Genomic DNA, 27,024 nt, shown 5'->3' with positions numbered 1-27,024 from the left:
GGACCTCTTCTTCCGTTGTCTATCCCGTCCTGACCTTGGACTCATTTATCCATGGACTTTATCACAGATTTGCAGAATTCCTCAGGAAAAACTGTGATTCTGGTGGTTGTTGATCGCTTCAGCAAGATGTTGCACTTTATAGCATTGTCAGGTCTACCTAATGCTAAAACTCTAGCACAAGTGTTTGTCGATAACATCGTGAAGATACATGGTATTCCCTCTGATGTTGTTTCTGATAGGGGGACTCAGTTTGTTTCCAGATTTTTTTAATCTTGATTTTTAAAAGCGGAAAACCATTTTAAAACTTGAAACTGAACTCTGCTTTGTTTCTGAAGTACTATTTGGAACAGAAGCAGAGTTCGGTTTCAAGTTTTAAAGTGGTTTTCCACTTTAAAAGTCAACTACCGAAGTTATTCATCGAAGTCACACGCAACTTTGTGAATAACTAACTTCGGTTCATTGGAGCCCATACATTCTAATACTGTAAGGAGACGAATCTCCGTACATTATTATTCTGAAATTCTGAATAAAGCGACTTTGGACGAAGCATCCGAAGCTCGCTTAGCTCAACACTAGCAGAAGCAAACACAGACGCTCATCTGTTCACTTCTTTGGTGCTTACGGAAATAGCCTGCAGCACTTTGCAGGCTCTGTTCTAAGTAAAGGTGCAGGTCCCAGAGGTGGGACCTGCACCTGTCAGACATTGAGGGCATATCGCTAGGACATGCCCCCAATGTCCAAGATGGGAATACCCCTTTAAATCTGACATATCCAAGGATCACCACAGCATCACCACTTTAACTATATCAGACATTTACAAATACATTGTTAAAATACTATTCCGATTTATTTAGCACTACATGTCCATGAATGAAAGCTGTGCTTCACCCCACAAATGATGCAATGATCACTGATGTCCCACAGAGTGTTACCAAACCTATTCATCGCAACTTATATTAATCAGCAGAGAAACAACACTGTATGCTCTTCTCATAGATGTGCATCAGGCAGGTAAAAGTGAATTTTAAAGCATTTTTTATTTTTAGAAAGCTTTGGATGACTTTGCTGTTTGTAGTTCATCACTAATATGAGAATCCAAAGCATTCCACAGAGGTCCAGTATGTGGAGATGATCAGTCACACACACAGTCAGAAAATATTAACAATTTTATATTCCAAGAATAAATATAAAAGGTGGACACTGTAAAAAAACAAAAAAAACATATCCTGGTGGTCCCAGTAGGTCCTCACGGCATAGATGTCCCATCATTGTATCCACTTTTCCATGCACTATGAAGCAGGCTCCTTTTCATCATACTCTGCTTTATAAAGACTAGAGTTGGGAATAATTGCTGGCAGACGGTCCCCCCACTCACAGTTCCTAGCACAACGGTAGAGGTCCCTAGGAAAATACAAAAAGCACTAATTATACATTTGATAAATACAATACTTTTTAAAAATACAATACATTTTAGGATAGAATAGCTTTTCAGTCATTTAAGATTTATGTATAGAAAAAGAAAAAAAAATCTATATTCATAGATAAAAACAATTAAAATTTTTTGTAACTTTTTACATTTCTTATACGGATTCAGAATTACCGTCTGCATTACAGTCCACCACTTTAATAATTCTGCCAGCTTCATCTTTCCCTCACAGCATTACCTGCTGGCTGAGAGGCTGCACAAAGCTTACTCTGACGATTTGCATTCTGACACCAGGCACCGCACAGAGGCTGATAAATCTAACTTTCCACTACATGATAGGAGTTTGACTTGGCTACTAGAAGAATTTCTATCAAGACCGCTGATGGTTTCCAAACGTAATCATGCAAATTGTGAATTAATTTCTGTAATATGATACAAACCGTAACCCAACACAATGTACAGACGTAAAAGATGATAAATGTGCCGCTCCCTCTTTTTGGGGAAGTGGCGAAGGCAGCGGAGAAACGGCACCTGCGCAAAAATATTTGCACAAGTGGCAGGAAAAAAGTCGCAAACACAGCGTTTGAGACCTTTTTCCTCCAGAAAACTGGCATAAGGGCAATGAGAAATTCTCCCTTTTTCTTCAACAGAATACAGTGAACATGAAAGGTGAAGAGGGGCCTGAGAGCTGCCAGGAGGATATGATTGGTGATGATGTCATCCTGTAGTTCACAGGAAGTCAGCCACAAGAGAGTGAGTTCTTCTTTACACAACGCAGGAACGCAGGGATGAGATCATAGCATTAGCAGTGGATGTGCGATTCATTTCTTCTTCTCTCTCATTATTTAATACATAGAATTCTGTCCCTGGATCTGCACTCCTTTTACTAGCCAGGTGATTTTAATTAGCCTAGTATTCAGTAGTAGGGGTTAAATTAGCCTATCATGCTCTCAGTTGGAGTTCCTGTGAGCTTCAGAGCAGGTGAGCTTTGACAACTGTTCACATGGTGCGGTGCTGCATGGGGGCCACTGTGCTGTTTTTCTGGCTGGTTGGTGGGGCACAGAGCTAGGTATGGCATGGTCAAGCAGCAGGGGTGCTGTTTGGCCAATAGGTCTCGCCGCCGGCCGGGATGGCGCCACAGCGTTAGTGGTCGCCGTGCAGCGCCGCGCCAATTTTAGGTTAGGACCCACTCATAGAGGCAACCTTGGCGTGGCGAGTGGGCTTATTGCCTTTTGATCAAAATGTACACAAATGTACACTCATTAACCGCCTCCGGACCGCCTAACGCAGATGTGCGGTCCGGAGGCGGCAGCCCTGCGCAGAGTGACGCATATACGCGTCATCTCGCGAGGGCCGAGATTTCCTGTGAGCGCGCGCGCTCACAGGAACAGAAGGTAAGCGAGTGGATCTCCAGCCTGCCAGCAGCGATCGCTCGCTGGCAGGCTGGAGATCAGATTTTTTTTTAACCCCTAACAGGTATATTAGACGCTGTTTTGATAACAGCGTCTAATATACCTGCTACCAGAGGACACAGGTAGGTCAGTAAAGTCGCACCAAACACCACACCACACTACACTACACTCCTCTCCCCCCCCCCCCCCCCCCCCCCCGGTCACTTATTAACCCCTTATGAACCCCTGATCACCCATGATCACCCCATATAAACTCCCTGATCACCCCCCTGTCAGGCTCCGTTCAGACGTCCGTATGATTTTTACGGATCCACGGATACATGGATCGGATCCGCAAAACACATACGGACGTCTGAATGGAGCCTTACAGGGGGGTGATCAATGACAGGCGGGTGATCACCCATATAGATTCCCTGATCACTTCCCTGTCATTGATCACCACCTGTCATTGATCACCCCCCTGTAAGGCTCCATTCAGACGTCCGCATGTGTTTTGCGGATCCGATCCATGGATCCAGAAAAATCATACGGACGTCTGAATGGAGCCTTACAGGGGGGTGATCAATGACAGGGGGGTGATCACCTATATACACTCCCTGATCACCCCCCCTGTAAGGCTCCATTCAGACGTCCGCATGTGTTTTGCGGATCCGATCCATGTATCCATGGATCCGTAAAAATCATACGGACGTCTGAATGGAGCCTTACAGGGGGTGATCAATGACAGGGGGGTGATCAGGGAGTCTATATGGGTGATCACCCCCCTGTCATTGATCACCCCCCTGTCATTGATCACCCCCCCTGTAAGGCTCCATTCAGACATTTTTTTGGCCCAAGTTAGCGGAAATATATATATTTTTTGTTTGTTTTTTCTTACAAAGTCTCATATTCCACTAACTTGTGTCAAAAAATAAAATCTCACATGAACCATACCGCTCACGGAATCCAAATGCGTAAACATTTTTGGACATTTATATTCCAGACTTCTTCTCACGCTTTAGGGCCCCTAAAAAGCCAGGGCAGTATAAATACCCCACATGTGACCCCATTTCGGAAAGAAGACACCCCAAGGTATTCCGTGAGGGGCATATTGAGTCCATGAAAGATTGACATTTTTGTCCTAAGTTAGCGGAAAGTGAGACTTTGATTTATTTTTTTATTTTTTTTTCTCACAAAGTCTCACTTTCCGCTAACTTAGGACAAAAATTTCAATCTTTCATGGACTCAATATGCCCCTCACGGTATACCTTGGGGTATTTATACTGCCCTGGCTTTTTAGGGGCCCGAAAGTGTGAGAAGAAGTCTGGGATCCAAATGTCTAAAAATGCCCTCCTAAAAAGGAATTTGGGCACCTTTGCGCATCTAGGCTGCAAAAAAGTGTCACACATCTGGTATCGCCGTACTCAGGAGAAGTTGGGCAATGTGTTTTGGGGTGTCATTTTACATATACCCATGCTGGGTGAGAAAAATATCTTGGTCAAATGCCAACTTTGTATAAAAAAATGGGAAAAGTTATCTTTTGCCAAGATATTTCTCTCACCCAGCATGGCTATATGTAAAATGACACCCCAAAACACATTCCCCAACTTCTCCTGAGTACGGCGATACCAGATGTGTGACACTTTTTTGCTGCCAAGGTGGGCAAAGGGGCACACATTCCAAAGTGCACCTTTCGGATTTCGCAGGCCATTTTTTACAGATTTTGATTGCAAGGTACTTCTCACACATTTGGGCCCCTAAATTGCCAGGGCAGTATAACTACGCCACAAGTGACCCCATTTTGGAAAGAAGACACCCCAAGGTATTCCGTGAGGGGCACGGCGAGTTCCTAGAATTTTTTATTTTTTGTCACAAGTTAGCGGAAAATGATGATTTTTCATTTTTTTTCTTTTTTCCTTACAAAGTCTCATATTCCACTAACTTGCGACAAAAAATAAAAAATTCTAGGAACTCGCCATGCCCCTCACGGAATACCTTGGGGTGTCTTCTTTCCAAAATGGGGTCACTTGTGGCGTAGTTATACTGCCCTGGCAATTTAGGGGCCCAAATGTGTGAGAAGAACTTTGCAATCAAAATGTGTAAAAAATGGCCTGCGAAATCCGAAAGGTGCACTTTGGAATATGTGCCCCTTTGCCCACCTTGGCTGCAAAAAAGTATCACACATCTGGTATCGCCGTACTCAGGAGAAGTTGGGGAATGTGTTTTGGGGTGTCATTTTACATATACCCATGCTGGGTGAGAAAAATATCTTGGTCAAATGCCAACTTTGTATAAAAAAATGGGAAAAGTTATCTTTTGCCAAGATATTTCTCTCACCCAGCATGGGTATATGTAAAATGACACCCCAAAACACATTCCCCAACTTCTCCTGAGTACGGCGATACCAGATGTGTGACACTTTTTTGCTGCCAAGGTGGGCAAAGGGGCACACATTCCAAAGTGCACCTTTCGGATTTCGCAGGCCATTTTTTACACATTTTGATTGCAAAGTACTTCTCACACATTTGGGCCCCTAAATTGCCAGGTCAGTATAACTACCCCACAAGTGACCCCATTTTGGAAAGAAGACACCCCAAGGTATTCCGTGAGGGGCATGGCGAGTTCCTAGAATTTTTTATTTTTTGTCGCAAGTTAGTGGAATATGAGACTTTGTAAGAAAAAAAAAAATTTAAATAAAAATCGTCATTTTCCGCTAACTTGTGACAAAAAATAAAAAGTTCTATGAACTCACTATGCCCATCAGCGAATACCTTAGGGTGTCTACTTTCCGAAATGGGGTCATTTGTGGGGTTTTTCTACTGTCTGGGCATTGTAGAACCTCAGGAAACATGACAGGTGCTCAGAAAGTCAGAGCTGCTTCAAAAAGCGGAAATTCACATTTTTGTACCATAGTTTGTAAACGCTATAACTTTTACCCAAACCATATTTTTTTTGCCCAAACATTTTTTTTTATCAAAGACATGTAGAACAATAAATTTAGCGAAAAATTTATATATGGATGTCGTTTTTTTTGCAAAATTTTACAGCTGAAAGTTAAAAATGTCATTTTTTTGCAAAAAAATCGTTACATTTTGATTCATAACAAAAAAAGTTAAAATGTCAGCAGCAATAAAATACCACCAAATGAAAGCTCCATTAGTGAGAAGAAAAGGAGGTAAAATTCATTTGGGTGGTAAGTTGCATGACCGAGCGATAAACGGTGAAAGTAGTGTAGTGCAGAAGTGTAAAAAGTGGCCTGGTCATGAAGGGGGTTTTAGCTAGCGGGGTTGAAGTGGTTAAGCATGTAGCATGGAGGTAGTACACATGCGCTATTCAGTGCTGTCTCCTGCAGGAACGCAGGGATGAGATCATAGCATTAGCAGTGGATGTGCGATTCATTTCTTCTTCTCTCTCATTATTTAATCCTCTTTACACAATATTTATAATATTTTTAAGATTTTTTTTTATTTTTTTTCCGGTTGGCCAACCCCTGTAACGCAATTTATTAACATGTATATGCAGCTATCGACAGAGAATTTTATTACATTCTTATTGCATTTCTAAGGGTGGAAACAATATCCAAAGGCTGAAGGGAGTAACCTATACATCTATGGCGGATTATTTTAAGAAGTGATCTTTAGTCAGAAATGTATGCAACAAATCTGCCACATTGCCGAATTCACCCTTAAGCTGATAAACATACTTTCCATGTCTTTTGGGCGTGATGACATCATGATGCAATTTTCCATCAGCACAGCACGTGTTACAGTGAACGTGACGTGGTCTACGAAGAACAGGTCCAACCACACGGGGCCAATGCCTGTCATTTTCTCCCACAGGGCCACGTGAGAATATTAAGAAGGAAAATTTCTCCCAGCGCGCGGATGGGTTCTGTCACATACAAGGAGGACATATGAAAATTAGGCAATTTAAGAAGAACAGTAACATTGCCAAGAAAAAGGACAGATTGTATTATTCTCACCCATTTAAACTTCAGTGGTTGGTACTGTTGTACAAAATTACATGGTGTCTGTGAGCTTCTAGCAAGTTTGGGACATTCTAGCTGATGTGGGCACTGGGAATATAAAAGAAGTGATTAATAAATATATGTATTTAGGAACTTGATAAATATTGCTTATAAATGCATGAGAACAATAAGATTCAAACCTGAAAAACAGAAAAGAGGCCTGTGCGATACAGATACAGTCTAATGCCTCCGTTGTTTATAAATCTGTTTCCGGTGGATAATGTCCACACAACTTTTGGTGGTCACATGTGTTTTAACATCTCAGGCTCCAAGTTCCCAGATCCTGTTGGCACTTTCAGGTGTCTCTGTGCATGAGTAAACACTACTAGTGTCTTTATTCCCTGCTACTACCAACTGGAATAGTCATGCACACCTGAAAGATGCAGTGCGCAGTACCCCAGAATATGACACTTGCAAATAGTTTTTTGTTGTATAATGTATTGTATAACCCAGTATACCTCTGTATGGATCAGCCAGGGTTAACGATCTTCTGTAGATAGCTAGGAGATGGATTTAGGTCTGCCCCTAGTTCAGATAAGTGTGTGTTAGCTGGGAAAGAAAGAACCTAGAAGGTCCAGAATCTGCATGGTCAAGCAATGGAGTCTGTAAGTAAGGTACTCTCTGTTTAAATGGGTTGGCCGCTTACTGTTGACCAATGTATTTGTGAGAAGATTATATGGCACTTACTTGGCAAATGTGGTGCCAATATTCAAAAAGGGTCCAAAAACAGAGCCTGGAAACTATAGGCCGGTAAGTTTAACATCTGTTGGGGGTAAACTGTTTGAAGGTTTTCTGAGAGATGCTATATTAGAGCATCTCAACAGAAATAAGCAAATAACGCCATATCAGCATGGCTTCGTGAGGGATCGGTCATGTCAGACTAATTTAATCAGTTTCTATGAGGAGGTAAGTTCTAGACTTGACAGCGGCGAATCAATGGATGTCGTGTATCTGGACTTCTCCAAAGCATTTGACACTGTACCACATAAAAGGTTAGTATATAAAATGAGAATGCTCGGACTGGGAGAAAACGTCTGTAAGTAACTGGCTCAATGATAGAAAACAGAGGGTGGTTATTAATGGTACACACTCAGATTGGGTCACTGTCACTAGTGGGGTACCTCAGGGGTCAGTATTGGGCCCTATTCTCTTCAATATATTTATTAATGATCTTGTAGAAGGCTTGCATAGTAAAATATACATTTTCGCAGATGACACTAAACTGTGTAAAGTAATTAACACTGATGAGGACAGTATACTGCTACAGAGCGATCTGGATAGATTGGAGGCTTGGGCAGAGAAGTTCCAGATGAGGTTTAACACTGATAAATGTAAAGTTATGCACATGGGAAGGAATAATTCATGTCACCCGTACTTATTAAATGGTAAAACACTCGGTAACACTGACATGGAAATGGACTGAGGAATTTTAATAAACAGCAAACTGAGCTGCAAAAACCAGTGTCAGGCAGCTGCTGCCAAGGCCAACAAGATAATGGGTTGCATCAAAAGGGGCATAGATGCCTGTGATGAGAACATAGTCCTACCACTTTACAAATCGCTAGTCAGACCACACATGGAGTACTGTGTACAGTTCTGGGCTCCAGTGAACAAAGCAGACACAGCAGAGCTGGAGAGGGTCCAGAGGAGGGCAACTAAAGTAATAACTGGAATGGGGCAACTACAGTACCCTGAAAGATTATCAAAATTAGGGTTATTCACTTTAGAAAAAAAGACGACTGAGGGGAGATCTAATTAATATGTATAAATATATCAGGGGTCAGTACAGAGATCTATCCCATCAGCTATTTATCCCCAGGACTGTGACTGACGAGGGGACATCCTCTGCGTCTGGAGGAAAGAAGGTTTGTACACAAACATAGAAGAGGATTCTTTACGGTAAGAGCAGTGAGACTATGGAACTCTCTGCCTGAGGAGGTGATGGTGAGTTCACTAAAAGAGTTCAAGAGGGGCCTGGATGTATTTCTGGAGTGTAATAATATTACAGGCTATAGCTAGTAGAGAGGGGTCGTTGATCCAGGGAGTTATCCGATTGCCTGATTTGGAGTCGGGAAGGAATTTTTTATTCCCCTAAAGTGAGGAAAATTGGCTTCTACCTCACAGTTTTTTTTTGCCTTCCTCTGGATCAACTTGCAGGATAACAGGCCGAACTGGATGGACAGGTGTCTTTTTTCGGCCTTATGTACTATGTTACTATGTTACTAATAAAGCCTTTGTTGAAATTCTGCACCATTTTCTATATTATATAAGGTATGTCTCCTTGTACAAAGTCTTTTGTGCTGACCACTGATGGAGGGTCATGTGACAAAGCAAATCAAATATGATGCATCCTCTATTCAAATACACTGTACCTACAATCTACATAGTAACATAGTTTATAAGGCTGAAAAAAAAAGACATCTATCCATACAGTTCAGCCTGATCTGTACTTGTTCTGTTGGGAGTTTAGGGCAGGTGCAGTGTGTTTGCATGGAGGAGACATCACATGGAGGTGATTTCCATCAATGTCCATCTTATGGACAGAACATCTGTATGGACAGCACTATAGACTTTATAAACAAGGAAGCATACCTTTCAACAAATGCTATATTAGTAAGTACCATGTAATCCTCTCACAAACACACTGGTCAACTGAAACCAGAAAGTGGCCAACACCTTTAACCCTTAGGATACCAGAGGTTTATTTCATTTTTGCGTTTTCATTTTTCTTCCCCGCCTTCCTGGAGCCATAACTTTTTTTTTTTGTTCCGTTTACATATCCAGATGAGTGCTTGTTTTTTTGCTGGACAAGTTGTACTTTCTAATATTCTAATGTAGTGAGAAGCGGGAAAAAATTCCAAACGGGGTGGAATCGGAAAAAAACACAATTCCTCCACAGTTTTACAGATTTTGTCCATATGGCATATCCTACGCGGCAAAACTGACCTGTGACCTTCATTCTCTGGGTCAGAATGATTACAGCAATAGAACATATATGTATAGGTTTTTATGTTTAAATACTAAAAAAATAAATTTAAATTACATTTTTTTTTTTACATCACCATATTCTAACCCCTATAACTTTTTTACAGTTACGTCTACTGAGCTGTGTGGGGGCAGATTTTTTTGCAGGATGAGCTGTAGTTTTTATTGATATCATTTTGGAGTGTGTTTTTTTTTTAAATCACATTTTATTCCATTTTTGGGGTAAGAGAAGCCATTTGTATCCTTTTTCCGTTATGCCATTCACCGTATTGGAAAAATATTTTTATATTTTAATAGTGTGGGCGTTTTCGGATGCGATGATGCCCATGATGTTTTATATATTTTTTTTAACAATTTTTTGTAGCTCCTCTAAGAGGCTTCAATGTCCACTACTTAGTTTTTTTAGTGAATATTCCTATACTCCCAAAAGGAATATGACAAATTATCTAATTGCTGATCTCTTATGTTGGCCAACATAGGAACTGCAGCTTTTATACATTGGGTCTCTTCAGAGAGACTCAGCCTATCCTATTAGAAATAATGACCGGCGTACCGGATCGCCGCATGGGGATGCCGGCCTTAACCCAGAAGCACGCGCTTTGCTTTTTTCAACCTTTAGATGCTGTGATCACAGCATCTGAAAGGTTTTGATGTCTGCGATCGGCATTATTGCCAGTCATGAACATTAGCTGCAGGCCTCTGCTCTTTGAAACAGAAGAGATGTCAGTTATTGCACCCACTGCACGCGTTAGCAGGCCCCATGTTTAAAGACCCCACCAGCGCCATACATATACAGCTCTGGTAGCGAAGGGGTTAAGGCTGATAAAGACTTTACTGCAGTGAGAGGGACAGTGTTAATACCTCCATCCACACTTTGACACTGTCCTGGCCAGCCATATGTTAATCTTGTACCCCTCAGCTGAGAATTACCACACCACCTACATCTCCTGCCTTGCACCCATACAACACTCATAACACCAATAGAACCCCAACTATCATCAGGCAGGAGACCCAACATCAGGGTGTGCCCCGAAGGAAGAAGGGGTGCATCCTTCTTTTACTGCCCGGCCCTAGGGAGCATCAGTGTGAGGATTGCCATTTTAAATAATTGTTGCAGCCAGAGCCACCACCACTCCCATCTTCTGCTCCTCCGGGGCTTGTGGCATGTTCAGGAAGGGGAGTTACAGCAACGCAGCCTCATATGGCAGCTCATTCACAGTGACATGCCAAGTATTATGTTGGCACTATATAAAGATTATCATTATTATTCAATTTGTGTGTAGTACAATCTATGAAACATTTTTTCAGCATAAAACACCATACAAGTAAAGAAATATATAAGTAAACAAATATTATATGCCACATTTTGTACATTTTAAATTTGGTTGCATTTGCACAATGTTATAAAAGGGTCATCCATCACAGATTGTCAATGCATATTTCTGGCATATGTCAACTCATAATGCTCTGATCAGCAAAGAGACGACTGCTGGCACCCTAACGGACCTTAACAATCGGGACGGATTGGGAATTTGAAGTGGCCTTGGACAAAAACCTAAAAGTGGCCCCATGTTGTATGCGGGTCCAAATTGACAGAAGGCAGGGCCAACAGAAATACAGTAGGCAGGGCCAACAGAAGTAGGCAGGGCCAGCAATACTGTAGTGCAGCACAAAATACCACCCCAGCAGAATCAAATATGCAATACAGCACAAAATTCTGCCGCCCCCGGGGCAGCACTCAGCTCTATCACCATCCTGAGGATGGCAATACAGTTGAATTCAGGAGGGACCTGCTTGCACCAGCCATGCGCATATGTATCTAATGCTTCTAGCATTAATTAATGCTGCGAGCATCAGATCGCTATGTACCCGGCCAGTGGCAGTGAAGAGGGCTTGCATGGCCTCTTGGACATTGGCCCACTGGGATATTTCCCTGTATGTTTTATGTCCAGTAAGCCCCTGCTTAGAATTAGGGGGCAGCAGTGTGGGTTTCAATCAGCCGGCCGCTTTCCTCTCTCTGCACATGCGCCGGGCTTTTCCATCATGCGCATGGTGCATGCGCAGAGGGAGAAAATCGGCCAGCTGTAAGGCCCCATTCACACGTCCACAATTTAACGGAATTGCGGACCCATTCATTTCTATGGGGCCACACGATGTGCGGCTCGGCTCCGGAAATGGGGACCCACACTCCCGGGTCCGCATTTCTATTCCCGATAAAAATAGAACATGTCGTATTCTTGTCTGCAATTGCTAATAGAATAGGTATATTCTATTAGTGCCGGCGATGTGCGGTCAACAAAATGCGGAACGCACATTGCTGTTGTCTGTGTTTTGCGGATCCGTGGTTCCGCAAAACACGCTACGGACGTGTGAAGGGACCCTAAAGATGTGGTACCCTTGGTGTAGCAGAGGATGCACGGATATCGCTGTGAGAAAACAAAGTTTATTCATATTATTATCGGTCTACAATGTGGGAAACATTCAAAAGGCGTCTAAGAGTCTGTCTCTAATTAGTAAGAAGTGTCAAAATTAATCAGGTAGCTTTGATTTAAGCTTCCAAATACCAGGTGTGTGCGGTGAAGATGAAGTCAGACTTGCATAGTTAACTCTTTAGAGCATGATGCGCGTGACTTATACAACAGTGCCACCTAGGTATGAGTAGGTAACACTACACCAGTAGCAAAAGTGCATTCTGGGTAGTGTTATGACATCACACACCTTATCAATGTACACGCCTATCTGACAATGATTGGAAAGTAGGAGGGTGTGTTCATCTGATAAGTTTTTGGTTAAGAAACCACATACAAGGAAGGAAAAAAAACAAAAACAAAAAACAAAGAAAGAAAGGGAGATCCCTGGAAAAGATCTTGATTATTGGAAAAACTCTTGAGAGCAGACTTCCGAGACTCTGCACATCACCTGACCCTTGGGTAATGTATATTTTGTTTTATGCAGTATTGGTATAAATTAATTGGCTTGATACTTAACCAAACCCCGCTTATTGCGGACAAATAGTGTTAGTACCACAGCAGTATCAGCGGCTTCAGTGAAAATGCATATCACTGAATACAAGATCTGATATTGATAACAAGAGAGCGCCTCTGTTGGGAATCTTTATATTCCCTAGTTTGATATCAAGCTGATATCAGGTGTCATTGTAATAGAATCTAAGATTGGTCATCGTTTTGGGCAGAGTAAGGGCTCGCATCTATCAATTTCCTTATTGAGTTTCTGTGCAGAATTAACTGATATATATATATATATATATATATCATAATTTTATGCAGCATTGCATTCTTGTAATGGTTGAATAATAGATGGTGAGATGCTGGTCTTGGTGTTAACGTTGTGTTCTGTTGGCACCATCTAGTGGCATATTTTGGGTACTACAGTTTTCTTCTATCATTGGTTTTATACTCATGGTTATTGATTGTATTTTAAATTATTGTATAATAAACCATTCATATTTTTGCATAGATGCTTGTACCCTGTTTTACTGATTGCACAAAATAATTAGGATATCGATCAAACTCTAGGAGGTGTATATATGTCTACCTCGCGGATCAATATTATTTGCATAATTTTTTTTTTGATCCGTTAATTTTTTTTTATATAAAGCATTTGCTTTATATACCCGACAGTACAAGTGGCTGAAGTGCATGCAAAGTTTCCTGGCCATTTTTAGGATGTCTTGCAGATGGGTGGAAGACTTCAGGAACCACTTGACAACCAGATTGAACACATGCGCCATGACGGGCGCATGGCTCAGCCCTCCTTGACGCAGCGCCGACACCATAATCTTCCCATTATTGGTCACCATGGTTTCGATTTTGAGTTGTCGTGGAAAAAGCTAAGATTTGATTTCTTGATAAAGGACATGGAGCAGTTCCTCCCCTGTGTGACTCCGTTCGCCCAGGCAAACGAGGTGTAGAAGAGTGTGACACCATCATGTCCTGCGCATGTGATATGCTGGAGCAGCACTGTCAATTGTCCCTGCAGTGGAGGCTGAGGACACGATGGAGGATGAGGAGGCAGAGGCGGACATTGTTGCAGGACCAACGGTGTTAGAAGGTAGAGGCGGAAGAGGCGTCACCTGGCTAAGTTGCTGGTTTGGCTGGGCAGGAACCACATTTACCCAGTGGGCTATAAAGGACATATGTTGTCCTCGACCGTAGTCACAGCTCCACACTTCGGCACTGCCGTGCACTTTGGCAGACACCCACAGGCTCAAGGACTGGCCCAACTTCTGTTCTACATATTTGTGCAGGGCTGGTACTGCCTTTTTGACATAGAAATGACGGCTTAAGACACTCCACCTCGACTCGGCACAAGCCATCGGTTCTCAGATAGGTGTAGAGTCCAAAACTTGGAACAGTAGGGACTGCAGCACCAGCAACTTGACCAGGAGCACTTTCAGCTTCTGCGCCATTGGATGAGTGCACGCATACCGTTGTCTCTTGGCAACCGCTTTGGTGACCGATTGCTGACGGAATAACTGACGAGGAGTAGGAGGGTGAGGAGCATCAGGACTGGTAGATGATGGGAATGACAGACAGCTTCCTTCGGCTGAGATGGTGGAGGCCTGACTGCCTGAAATCGGGTGCGTGCCACTGGGAGATTCAGTGGTTGCTGCGGTAGGCTGGACCACACGTTGGAGCCACGGTTCTCCCAGGCCACTTTATGGTGACGCTGCATATGTTGACGCAAGGTCGTGGTGCCAACATTGGCACCCTGGCCACGCTTCACCTTCTGCCCACAGATTCTACATATGGCCATGTTCACCTCCTCCGACTGCCACACCGCCGAGTAGGTGATTTTACCCCCAACACTCCACACTGACTGACTGTTACACCCGCTGCCCCCTTTCAGGCAGGTAGGCTCCTGCAAAGCGGGTGGTACGTTTGGGTCCCGGCCTCCCACTGCTGCCACCCTGCTGACTCCTGGCCACGTTATCGACTTGCTGGCTCTGCCACTGCCTCACGCGCAAGCTGCCACCCTCTTCTCCCGATGATGATGAAGCTCCTTCATCACCCAGCTCCCAATTGTGATCGGCTACATCATCATCGAGTACTGTCTGCACGTCACTTATGTCCTCCTCAACAGTCTCTGAGCCAGGAGCCTGACCGCTCGCAACACCAGCTCCCACACCACTCTCCTCATCACTACTTGCCCGTCTACTCGAGGAAGCAGCGAATGTCTCCTCCAGATCTTGGCTGGGCAGTAGCTGCTGACTGTCCTCTAGTAGCTCTTCCTCACTGTATAGTGGACCTGAGCCCACAGCATATAATACTTCTCTGGCTGAGGGAACAGAAAAGGACAGAGGCAGGTTAGGGTACAGGACATGCTCCCGGGCCATGCCAACTAAGGGTTGTGTCTGACAAACCCACCAACTCTTGGCTGACGGTGTCTGATGTCACTTGGGACGAAGTGGATGACAGAGTCAACCATTCATGAACCGCTGGGTTGCTGGTCAAGACACGACCGCTAGCTGACACTGGGAGCTCAGGCCTCTGGAAGTGACCCCTGATGCCACGCCCCCTTACTCTGCTGCGACCTGTGCCAGAAACATTTAGGCCTCTGCCCCTCCCCTGTGCAGGGCCTGTCACTTCTCTGTCTGACATACTGTTAGATCAAATAAATAAATAGGAAATTAATACACGCCAAAAAGGGCTGTAATTTTCTCACTTCACCACACAACGGCAAATAATATATTGTTGCCACTAATACACGCCAAAAAAGCTTTAGAACATATAACTGCACTGCTGAACGGCCCGAAAAAACTTTAGAACATATAACTGCACTCCTGAACGGCAAATAACTTTTTTTTTTTTGCCACTAATACACGCCAAAAAGGGTTGGAATTTTCTCACTTCACCACACAATGGCTAATAAGCCCTTTATTTTTCTCCAACTTATACATGCCAAAAAAAGCTTTAGAAGATATAACTGCACCGCTGAACAGCAAATAAGCTTCCCCCCCCCACTAATACATGCCAAAAAAGGCTTTAGAATATTAACTGCACCGCACAAGGGCTAATAATATTTCCTAGTAATACACCCTGTTAATGGCTGTATCACACAGCATTTGCACCCCAAAAAAAAGAACGGTTTGCTGGAATTACAGAGGTATCATCTATTGCAAACTTGAAAACAGCAGTATAATGGCAATTTTGATCCCCAGTCAGTGCAGTAAGTTGTAATAGAATTGTTCCTATTATCCAGGCTGTAAACTCCCCTATTGAACCCTGTAATGCTTCAATACTGTGGAATAATTCCTCCCTATCCTTTCCCTACACTTCTAATGCTCTTTCCCTGAACTTCTATTCAGCAAAATAAAAGTTTTCAAGTCTTTCCTAGCACTTTCCCTAGCGCCTGCTGATGTCTCTCCCTGCACTAAGAACACTGGAAAATGGCTGAATCCAAGATGGCTGAGGCTATTTATAGGGCTGTGACATCACAGGGCTGGCTGGCTGCTGATTGGCTGCATGCATGGCTTTATGGGTGATCCCTTGTCCTAACATGTGCAGCAGCCACTTGAGGAAATAATGTGATTCGTTCCGAATCAAATTTTTCCTGATATTCGGATGGAATTCCACTTTGTCAACTTCAATTCGCTCATCTCTATTCCTGATCCCCGATCTAGACTTTATGATTCTATTACATTTGTTAAGTCCCACATATCAATCCATATAACAAAAGAAAAGACAGTTATACCTAATGTTGTACAGCTGAATTATTATTAATTTATAAAGGTATATAAACTTGTAGAGTGCTGTACATGTTCAGTAGTAGGGGATTAATACATAGCATATTAAGGGTACTTTCACACTTGCGGCAGGACGGATCCGACAGGCTGTTCACCATGTCGGATCCGTCCTGCGGCTATTTCGCGTGCCCGCTCCGTCGGAACTAAAATTACTGCATGTCAGGCTTTTTAGTCCGGCGGCTTTCTCCGTGCACCGCCGTGCTGCGCCGTAGCTCCGCCCCCATTATAGTCAATGGGGACGGAGCGGCGGTCCGCGGGCATGGCGAAATAGCCGCAGGACGGATCTGACATGGTGAACAGCCTGTCGGATCCGTCCTGCCGCAAGTGTGAAAGTAGCCTAAGTGAGAGTCAAATAAGCAAATACACTACATGACAAACTTACAACATTAAAGGGACTTATCTAGAAGGAGTTCAAGCTCTGCCTAAAAGAGTTTGAAATCTAAAATCAACGGGAGGCAAAAAGCTGGGAGCTAGAACATTATTAACCCCTTATCAACATCTGCTGTACATGTAACATGGAAGGTAGATCATTAAAGATGGTGACCAATCAGGAGTTTTTTTGAGCGGGCTCTACGGCAGGCAAGTGCCTGCTGTTTTACATAGCAAACACCCGCTAGGGGAGTCCATGATTGGGGAAAACTCCAACCATGAGATGCAATGGTCAGTTCTGATGACAACATCTAAGCAGTCATTTACTATGGCAGCCTTTGGCCTTCTGAAGACTTCTTGGCCTGCCAATCTATGGTAGAAGTGGTCTAACAATCGCATGTTTAAAGAGGACCTTTCACTACAATAAAAAATCTAATCTAAACTAAGCATACAGACATGCAGTGCGGCGCCCAGGGATCTCCCTGCACTTACTATTATCCCTGAGCGCCGCTCCGTTCTCCCGGTATAGGCTCCGGTATCTTCAGATTTTCGGCTCAACTGGGAGGAGCCTGCCGGCTCAACTGGGAGAAAAAAAACAACTCTCATGCTATGAGCTGAGTGCTGCGATTGGCCAGCGCTACAGCCTGGGAGAAGGAGACGCCGGCAGGCTCCTCCCAGTTAAGCCAAAAATCTGAAGATACCGGAGCCTATACCTGGAGAACGTAGCGGCGCCCAGGGATAATAGTAAGTGCAGGGAGATCCCTGGGCGCCGCTCTCCATGTCTGTATGCTTAGTTTAGAGTTTTTATTGTAATGAAAGGTCCTCTTTAATGCCACTAGGGAACCTAAAAATAAAGTAGAAAAAAAATATGCAGTACATATATATATATATATATATATATATATATAAAGGGATTAAGAACTAAAAATCAAGCCCCTTTTCCCATTTTACAGATAAAAATAATAAAAATAAACATCATTGGCGATCAGAAAATGCAAGAATCGACAAAATATAAAAGCTTTAATCCTGTATGGTGAAAGGCTAATGAAAAACACTTTAATAAAAAGTGATTTAAAAAGTCATATATACTCCGAAATGGTATTAATAAAAATTACTGATCGTTCAACAAAAAATAATCCCTGAAACAGCTTTGAAGTTGAAAATATAAAGTTATGGGTGTCACAATATGGCCATGCAAAAAAATAGTTTTTTCATAGTTTAACTTTAAGTATTAAAATATAAGAAAAACTATATAAATTTGATGTTTCTGTAATCGTACTGAATCACAGAATAAACTTAACATGTCATTTTTACCATACAGTGAACTTCATAAAAACAAAACCCCCCAAAAAAGGGCAGAATTGCATTTTTTTCTAATTCCACCCCCAATTAGAATTATCTCCGGCCTTCCACTACATTGTATGGGATATTAGATGGTGCCATTAGAAAGTACAGCTGGTCACACAATAAACAAATCCTTATATGGCTATATGAACCAAAAAATTCTAAGTTATGGCTTTTGGAAAGCTGAATGTCTGTGTCGTAACTATGGTAGATTGTAAACTTGTCTAAAGATGTGTAATCTAAGATAAAACAATAAAATTATATCCTTTGGAAATGACATAAATTTCTAAGTTGAGAATAAACCTTTAAGGCCTCTTTCAGACTAGCAAGTTTCCCGTCCAGATAGGCCTTGGGAACGCAGAGCATTTGGACTGAAACCCGACCCATTCATTTCAGTGAGGCTGTTTCTCACTGCTCATCTCTGCGTTCTATAGCAGTGATGGCGAACCTATGACACGGGTGCCAGAGGCGGCACTCAGAGCCCTCTCTGTGGGCACTTGCACCCTGGAAAAGTCTATGGTGTACCAATATGCCTTAGGCCTCCTGCACACGAACCCCGAGGCCGTGCTGCGGGCCGCAATGCAAGAACACTGACCATGGGGCAACCGCAGTGGATCACGGACCCATTCACTTTAATGGGTCCACGATCTGCAAAAAGATAGGACATGTTCTATCTTTTTTCGGAACGGAAGTACGGGATGAAACCCCATGGAACCTCTCCGTAGGGTTCCGTTCTGTGCTTCCGTTCCACACCATTCCGCATCTCCGGATTTGGCGGACCCATTAAAGTGAAAGCGTCCGCATCCGTGATGCGGAATGCATGTGGAACGATGCCCATGTATTGCGGATCCGCAAATGCGGTCCTCAATATGGCAACGGGACACCTACAGTCATGTGCAGGAGGCCTTAGACTTTTCCTGCCATTGATCAGCGCAGGCGTACTATGAACACCACAGGCAGCGCACTAAGTGTAAACAGGCTTTTATAGCAAAAAGTACATGGAAGATATACTATACTGGACTGTAGTATTCAGTGGAAATTCCCATGTTGGCACTTTGTGATAAATATGTGGGTTTTGGGATGCAGTTGGGCACTCGGTCTCTAAAAGGTTTGCCATCACTGTTCTATAGTGTGCGTTTTTCACACAGCCCTGGAAATCAATGGGGCTTCTGTAGAAAACAGAAGGCACCTGGATGCAGTATTGCTCAGCTCTGTCTCTCTTGACATGACACAAGCCATTTAAAATGAGCAAATTACTGCAAACTCTCACTTGTTTAAAGCCTCATGCAGATGTCCGTGGAACACGGTCCGTGAGATACTGGACTGGCATTGCAGGAGCGCACAGCGTCATAGCAACCAATGACGCTGTACGCTCCACGGACGTCTGCATGAGGCTCAAATGACAGGGAATGCTGATAAAGTGACAGTATTCTGTAAGTTGCCAAGGAGGACCCAACATAATTTTAAATTACATACATAAAATCTCAATATTCTGAAAAGTAATTAAATTAGTGGTACAGTTTGTAAGGTTTTTTGTGACGTTTACAAAATGTTTAAAACAAAGATTTATATTTCTTACTGGCGCAAAAACACAAGCTGGACGGTGATCCAAAACTTCTTTGTCACCTCCCTGTGTGAAGAAAAAAAAAAAAAAGTTTTTAAGAATTCCAAGATAAAAGGTAGAATCTTTTTAAACAGACAGGATCCATTATTCTCCATAATCAGTCGATATTACTGTTGCCTTGAAGAATGGTGCTCCTTTGTTTACAGCATCAGCATGGACGTGGTATGTTGTCCTCATGTTTGCATGAGTTTCCTCTGGTTACTTCAGTTTTGGCCCATACTTCAAAAACATACCGATTTATTTTCTATGTAATGTTCCAAGGCGTCCGCATGTGTAAGTTTCAAGTATCAACGCAGGCTCCCCCTTGCGAAGGATCATCGTCTCAGTATGAGTGACAGTTAGGCTTTGCTCACATCACTTCTCATCCTTTCCGTTCTTCTGATCCATTTAACAAGCAGGAGACCGGAAAGGACGGATTCGGCTCATAACGGAGCCGAACGGAACCTAAGGACCCCATAGACAATAATGGGGTCCGTTAGGTTTCCGCTCAGAAGATGATTTTGGAGCAGAGACAAAAGTAGTGCATGCAGGACTTTTGTCTCCGCTTCAAAAATCTTCCTCTGAGCGGAAACCTAACGGACCCTTAGGTTCTGTTCGGCTCAGTTATGTGCCGAATACTTCCTTTCCGGTCTCCTGCTCCTAAAAGGTAAAGGCTGAGCGGTCATGTGAACGAAGCTTTACATCATTATCTGCTGTTTTTTCCCCTCACGCCCTCCATTTCTTTCTCCTCTCTTCCACTTTCCAAATCATTGAATATAGATTCTAATAATGAGAAGTATTTATTTTTTCCAGAAAAGGGAATTACTCATCACGTGTAACATCATCTCTACTTTTACTATCTTCAAGCGTACCTGAGTTTTTAAAAACAGTTTGCATAATGGCTGTGCATTTTGTACAATCATAACTGTGAAGGAATCTTTTTTTTTGGGACTTTCCCAATGACTTTTTCAGTGCTCATTCACACAAACGTAAGGGCTTCATGCCCGTATTGTGAACCGCAAAGGCAGGTCCGCAATATATGGGCTCTGGCCCTGTGCACTCTGTGATGCTGATGCAGTCAAATTGACTTGAATGAGTCCTATCTATTGCAGCGCCGAGGCATGGATCAGAAGCCCATGGAAACACTCGAATGCGTTTCCGTGGGCTTTCAGGTTAGTGCCCCAGCACCGCAAAAGCCAAGACAATGGGTTTGCATTCGCAGCATGGAGTGCACACGGCCAGTGCCCGTATATTGCGGACCACTATTTGCCCTTACATTCGTGGGAATGAGCCATCAGCCCAATTATTCCCCTTTTCATCTGCACAACTAGATGCATTTCTCTCACAAACAAGGGGTGTCTCCCTTCTGTGGAATCTGCCAGTACTGTACTGCTAAAACATCCTTTCACTTACTTCCTGTGTCTCTGTTACATTTGGTGGAAGAGAGACCCCTAGCAGCCATGAGTTTACTTTTTTTTTTCCAGGTGGATGCAGGCATATTTTTTTAATTAAGTGTTAGAAATTTGCTAGTTACACCATTCTCTATTAAATTGAATGTAATTGGGTGAAAGTACAGTAACTCTATAACTATAGCTATACTGGATGCAGGCATTTATGTCCTTACCAATCCTTCACTCTTTCCAAAAGTGTAATAACAATTAAATAAAGATAAACCTGCACATTGTTTGAAAAACAAATTCCCAGATACTGAAATGTTTCTACTATCTGTAATTCCCTCATGATGTTACTAGTACAGTAATCCCCAAACACAAAAAGAGCAGATTTTGACCAATTAATATAAACATCAAAAAATGACATGCTCTGGATACTTGTGGATGACATTCTATGCCTCCGCAACATTGCAGCAGTGTCCAACGACAATCTCTTCACTCCTCGCTGAAAACCAAAACCCAAAATTAATGGGTCTGCTCTAATATTCAAAGCTAGGGGCTTTATAAGAATGATGAATAATGTGATAGGGGACAGCCATGTTCCTCTAGACAGAAAAAAACAACAATCCCTATTCACTCCTATTCCAGGAAATAAACTTAGCCCCAAAACCAAATCTAACCTGAACAGTCACTGTAAATTGGTTTATAAGCCAAACTAAGAATAGGAACTGAGTGAGTGATGACTATGGACAGAACTGTGCATTATGTTGGAGCGATAAAGGAAATGGTTAATATGGGTTTTCTGTGTACACAGGAAGTGATATAAATGAACTGAATCTCAAATCTAGATGTTCATTTTTGCAACATAGGAAGTAATACTCGCCTTTATAACTATATCCCGAGCCTCCATTAAAAGCTGATGTCCTTCTCGAGTACCATTTTCTACCAACACCTAGAAGATCATGAAAGTCAGAGGCCGAGATATTAAAAAAGATAATAAATGAAGAACCTGGTAGCAAAAAATACAAAAGCTAAGATACTTACCAGAAAACCTCCTGTTTTCCTCCATAATGTCTGGATGGTTTTCTCTCGTTCGGCAAAGTTGGGAAGTTCATTTAAAGAGTATGCAGAAACAACTAGGTCAAACTGTACCTGGAAAAGCAAAACAACCCAAACAAACATTAAACCGGTTGTCCAAGATTTTTATATTGGTGGCCTATGCTCGGGATAGGCCATCTATATCAGATCAGTAGAGGTCAGATTCCCGACACCTCTACAAATCAGCTGTTTGAAGAGGTCGCGGCACTCCGGTCTCTTCCTAGGCCTGTGATGTCAAATTATTGATCACATGGCCTATTGTAGCTCACTCCCATTCAAGAATGATTGCTCCTCGGACAAAACGAGCCATTATAACTAATGAAAGGTATTTTGTAATGTATTTATAACAGAGTAATATTCAAGTAGTTTAAGTCATTTTATTTTCTTAATTTCCGGAGAACACCTTTAATATAGCAGCAAAGCACAGTTATACTGATAACACATTTACCACGTTCATGTCTCATACTAATCCACTTAAGTGAAGCCATCAAGAGTAATGGAAATTAGTTGAATATAAATTATCTTAGGTTTAATTTAGAGCATTTTAAACATATCTAATAGAGAGGCTTTGGAGCCAGAAGTGGAAAACTGCATACGGTGGAAAGTTTTAAAGGTTCTCTTTCATCTTTTTTGCTCACACATATATGTGAGAGAACTGGGTGGAGTTCTTGTCATTTATTCCATAGGTAAAGCAGTAGAGCTGACCATGGTATGACCAGCATAAAAAAATAAAAAACGCTTTTGAACTGAAACTGTCAATTTTTTTTATAGTCTGCGAAATTTCAGCAGCTGCACATTTATTCAACTGAACCGAAATCAGAGCTGGAATTACCTAAATTGCCAAATGGGCCAGACCTACCTTGGGTGAAACTGGCAAAAATTGTCTGTAATGAATGCCAGAGATGTGCATCTGGCCCTTTTCTGACCCGCCTGCTCAGAAACACAAAACAGAAAGAGTGGTGGCTAGTAAAAGTTATGCAAGTAATGACTAGAATATGTAAAAGAAAAATATTATAACAAACAAAAATGTCAAAGTGTATTACCCCTCAATACCAGTTCACTGAGAGTATTCATTGATGCGGAGGAGTCGATACACATATATTCTTTCAGTTTATTACCCCATATACCATGGGCTGCCCTGGAAAACAGAACAAAAACAGAGATGAAGAAAATCACAATGCATTACCCCTTGCAGCAGTTATGTTTCCTTTTCCGTTTCTATTATCAGGGATTTGGGTAAGGACAACCTGCCTTTACAGTTCCATTTTAACGTAGATGAGCTACATGCCATTTTAAAAACATGTCAGTTGCTCCTCAGCATCTGATGATAAACTGCCGCTCTGGCATTCAGATTAAATGGTGAGAAACTGGCAGTTTATCAGCAACTGTCACCATTTCAAATGACATGCAGAACAGTGTGCTGCTCACGCTCACAACAAGATCAGCATCAATGCCTGCATGTGAATGCCTCTTAGCAGGGTTGGTTTACTCAGAATAATACCCGTCGTTACACCATCTCAGGGTATAGTGATCCCCATTTAGGACCCCCCACCGCCAACCATAACTCTCTCTCTATGGCAGATTTAAAAACAACCACATACTGCATGGTTGCGAATTATTTTGAATGATCACCATGTGATATTGCATTTTACAAATATTCATGCACTTTCAGCTTCCACGCGATAGGTTATGATCATCAGGGGCTTCATCAGATGGGGCAGTCCTCACGGAACAATCTCCTTAAGTGCTCTCACCATGGCACCGAACCAACACCGGATCCAAAATCCATCAATGTCTGCGGGGTGAACTCAGGAACGCCTTGATATATCTGTGTGGGACACATAAGCATCACAGTCCATGTTCATGACACATCAGTAAAATCCAAACTATGGGGAGAGTTTATTAAAGGCTTTATGACCGTTTATGCCATACAAAGGCTGCATATTTTAAAAAGTGTGCGGTAGTAAAGTGGATTTTGCGGTGCCATGAATCTGGTGATCTATCCTCAGATATCATCAATATCAGATCGGCAGGGTCCTACTCCCAGTATCCCTGCTGATAAGCTGTGTGCAGGGGTCAATGTTTAACTGCATGCCATGTCACTTGAATGGGGCGAGAAGTTGTAGTTACACTGCACCGCTGCTTGCACAAGTGCTGCAACCCCTTCAAACAGCTGATCAGTGGAGGTCCCTGGCATCAGACCTTCGCTGATTTGATACTGATGACCTATCCTGCAACATATATCAAAATCTCAAAGGGAATCTGTCATCAGTGACCTCCCTATCCATCGCACTGCGTAGACAAGTAACTAGTTTACCTGCTTAAAACGTGATTTTTCTTTTGTCGATCTGAGGCTCCTTTTTCAAGTTATGATATTTTTACTTAATGTGAAAATTAGGCCTTTAGTGCAATGAGGGCAGTACCATTGCTTTTGCTGTTCCCAATCTCTGCTCATTTATGTGGCCAGACCCTCCCTCGCTGCTTTGAATGACAGGGCCAGGCAGTAGCAAAGCAGAGAGGGAGGGGCAAGCCACAGAAATGAGCGGAGCTTGGGTGCAACATTGCACCAAAGGTCTAATTTGCATATTAGGAAAAAGTACGAAAACTCGAAGCTTCAGATCAACAAAAGACAAACAGTGTTTTAATCAGGCGAACCATAGCTACGTGTCTATGCAAACAGTTGGATAGAGAGGTCGCTGGTAACAGACTCCATTTAAGGCTCCGAAAAAACAGGGACACGGCAATGTGCGTTCTGCATTTTGCGGACCGCACATTGCCAGCACTCATAGAATATGCCTATTCTTGTCTGCAATTTTTTTCGGGAACGGAATTGCGGACCTGGAAGTGCGGGTCCGCAATTCCGTATCCGGGCAGCACATCGTGCTGCCCCATAGAAATGAATGGGTCCGCAATTCTTGCGGAACGAAATTGCGGACGTGTGTATGGACCCTAAGGCAGAGTATGGAACAAATTTATTAAGAGGAGATTTCATTATCAAATAATAAGCATTGCAAACCGTTTAGCACCAGTATCACCCATGTAGTAGAGAAAAACTGTCCTGCTTGTGGGAAAAATGGGCCCCACTAATGTTTTTAGGCCCAAAGGATTCCCTGAAATCTTCAGGCTATATGGCATCAATCCAACATTACAAGCAAGAAAAGTGATCATTAGAGCAGTAATGCAGATCTAAAGTTAAAATACTAGCCAGAATGAAAAGGTGTGAAAAATCACATTAGCCATCATTTCATTTTCTTGCGTCTCCTCACCTCCTGTAGCACTCTAGATACCGCAGCAAATCCTCCATCAAAACGTGCGGCCAAATATACCAAGCCAAGCTGCTCCGTGTAGCTGTGACAAAAACCATTATGGAAAGAGTTACCACATATATAACATACTGCTACATGTTACAACGCTGCAACCTTTCTACAGCTCATGCCATTGGCAAGTGCCAGCATTTTCCTGAGAATATGTTCACTGAAAATAGGTCAATAAAATGTATGGAAAATGCCTAAAAGAAAGACTTTTTCCCAAAGCAACCAATCATAACAAAACTTTCATTTTTCAGGAGCACTGTAAGAAATGAGAGCTGAGCTGTGATAGGCTGCTACAGGTTTTTCTTTTAGACCGTTTCCTAAAGCTCCCCCTATGTGTGTGTCTGCATATAGCGACCACAGAGGATGACACTAATATTGACGCCTCCAACTTTGCACTACATTTCAGTCCTCAACATCAGCCTTCAGGAACCAAACTGAAGTACTGCTGAAAAAAAGACAAGTTTTCTTGTCTGAAAGGTCAGAAGGCACTTTTATGGACATAAATAATAATTTAAAGGGGTTGTTTTACTTAAGCAAATGTCATTTATCCTGTAGACAAAGTTAATACAAGGCACTTACTAATGTATTGTGATTGTCCATATTGCTTCCTTTGCTGGCTTTATTCATTTTCCCATCACATTATACAGGTCCTTCTCAAAAAATTAGCATATTGTGATAAAGTTCATTATTTTCTGTAATGTACTGATAAACATTAGACTTTCATATATTTTAGAGTCATTACACACCAACTGAAGTAGTTCAAGCCTTTTATTGTTTTAATATTGATGATTTTGGCATACAGCTCATGAAAACCCCAAATTCCTATCTCAAAAAATTAGCATATCATGAAAAGGTTCTCTAAACGAGCTATTAACCTAATCATCTGAATCAACTAATTAACTCTAAACACCTGCAAAAGATTCCTGAGGCTTTTAAAAACTCCCAGCCTGGTTCATTACTCAAAACCGCAATCATGGGTAAGACTGCCGACCTGACTGCTGTCCAGAAGGCCATCATTGACACCCTCAAGCAAGAGGGTAAGACACAGAAAGAAATTTCTGAACGAATAGGCTGTTCCCAGAGTGCTGTATCAAGGCACCTCAGTGGGAAGTCTGTGGGAAGGAAAAAGTGTGGCAGAAAACGCTGCACAACGAGAAGAGGTGACCGGACCCTGAGGAAGATTGTGGAGAAGGACCGATTTCAGACCTTGGGGGACCTGCGGAAGCAGTGGACTGAGTCTGGAGTAGAAACATCCAGAGCCACCGTGTACAGGCGTGTACAGGAAATGGGCTACAGGTGCCGCATTCCCC

At 42.5% G+C, this 27,024-nt stretch overlaps 1 protein-coding gene across 3 annotated transcripts in view; it reads right to left on the bottom strand.

Annotated features, from left to right (window-relative positions):
- Window positions 1–832: 832 nt before the first annotated feature.
- METTL17 (methyltransferase like 17) overlaps window positions 833–27,024 on the bottom strand; it is a 63,852-nt gene continuing 37,660 nt past the window's right edge. For 2 of the 3 annotated variants that reach the window (XM_044275145.1, XM_044275146.1), the window contains exons 5-14: window positions 25,667–25,748; window positions 24,155–24,228; window positions 23,444–23,538; window positions 23,260–23,330; window positions 22,347–22,454; window positions 22,186–22,254; window positions 19,888–19,938; window positions 6,800–6,892; window positions 6,521–6,708; window positions 1,021–1,401 (exon numbers count right to left, since the gene is read on the bottom strand). In XM_044275145.1, coding sequence (XP_044131080.1) covers window positions 1,290–1,401; window positions 6,521–6,708; window positions 6,800–6,892; window positions 19,888–19,938; window positions 22,186–22,254; window positions 22,347–22,454; window positions 23,260–23,330; window positions 23,444–23,538; window positions 24,155–24,228; window positions 25,667–25,748 — 943 coding nt within the window. In that variant the 3' untranslated portion in view covers window positions 1,021–1,289. Of the gene's footprint in view, window positions 945–1,020; window positions 1,402–6,520; window positions 6,709–6,799; window positions 6,893–19,887; window positions 19,939–22,185; window positions 22,255–22,346; window positions 22,455–23,259; window positions 23,331–23,443; window positions 23,539–24,154; window positions 24,229–25,666; window positions 25,749–27,024 lie in introns of those variants that run through there. The other variant, XM_044275147.1, reaches the window with a different exon arrangement.

The sequence above is a fragment of the Bufo gargarizans genome, unplaced genomic scaffold (assembly GCF_014858855.1).
Source record: "Bufo gargarizans isolate SCDJY-AF-19 unplaced genomic scaffold, ASM1485885v1 original_scaffold_917_pilon, whole genome shotgun sequence".
Classification (NCBI taxonomy): Eukaryota; Metazoa; Chordata; class Amphibia; order Anura; family Bufonidae; genus Bufo; species Bufo gargarizans.
This window is presented reverse-complemented; position numbering and strand designations above follow the sequence as displayed.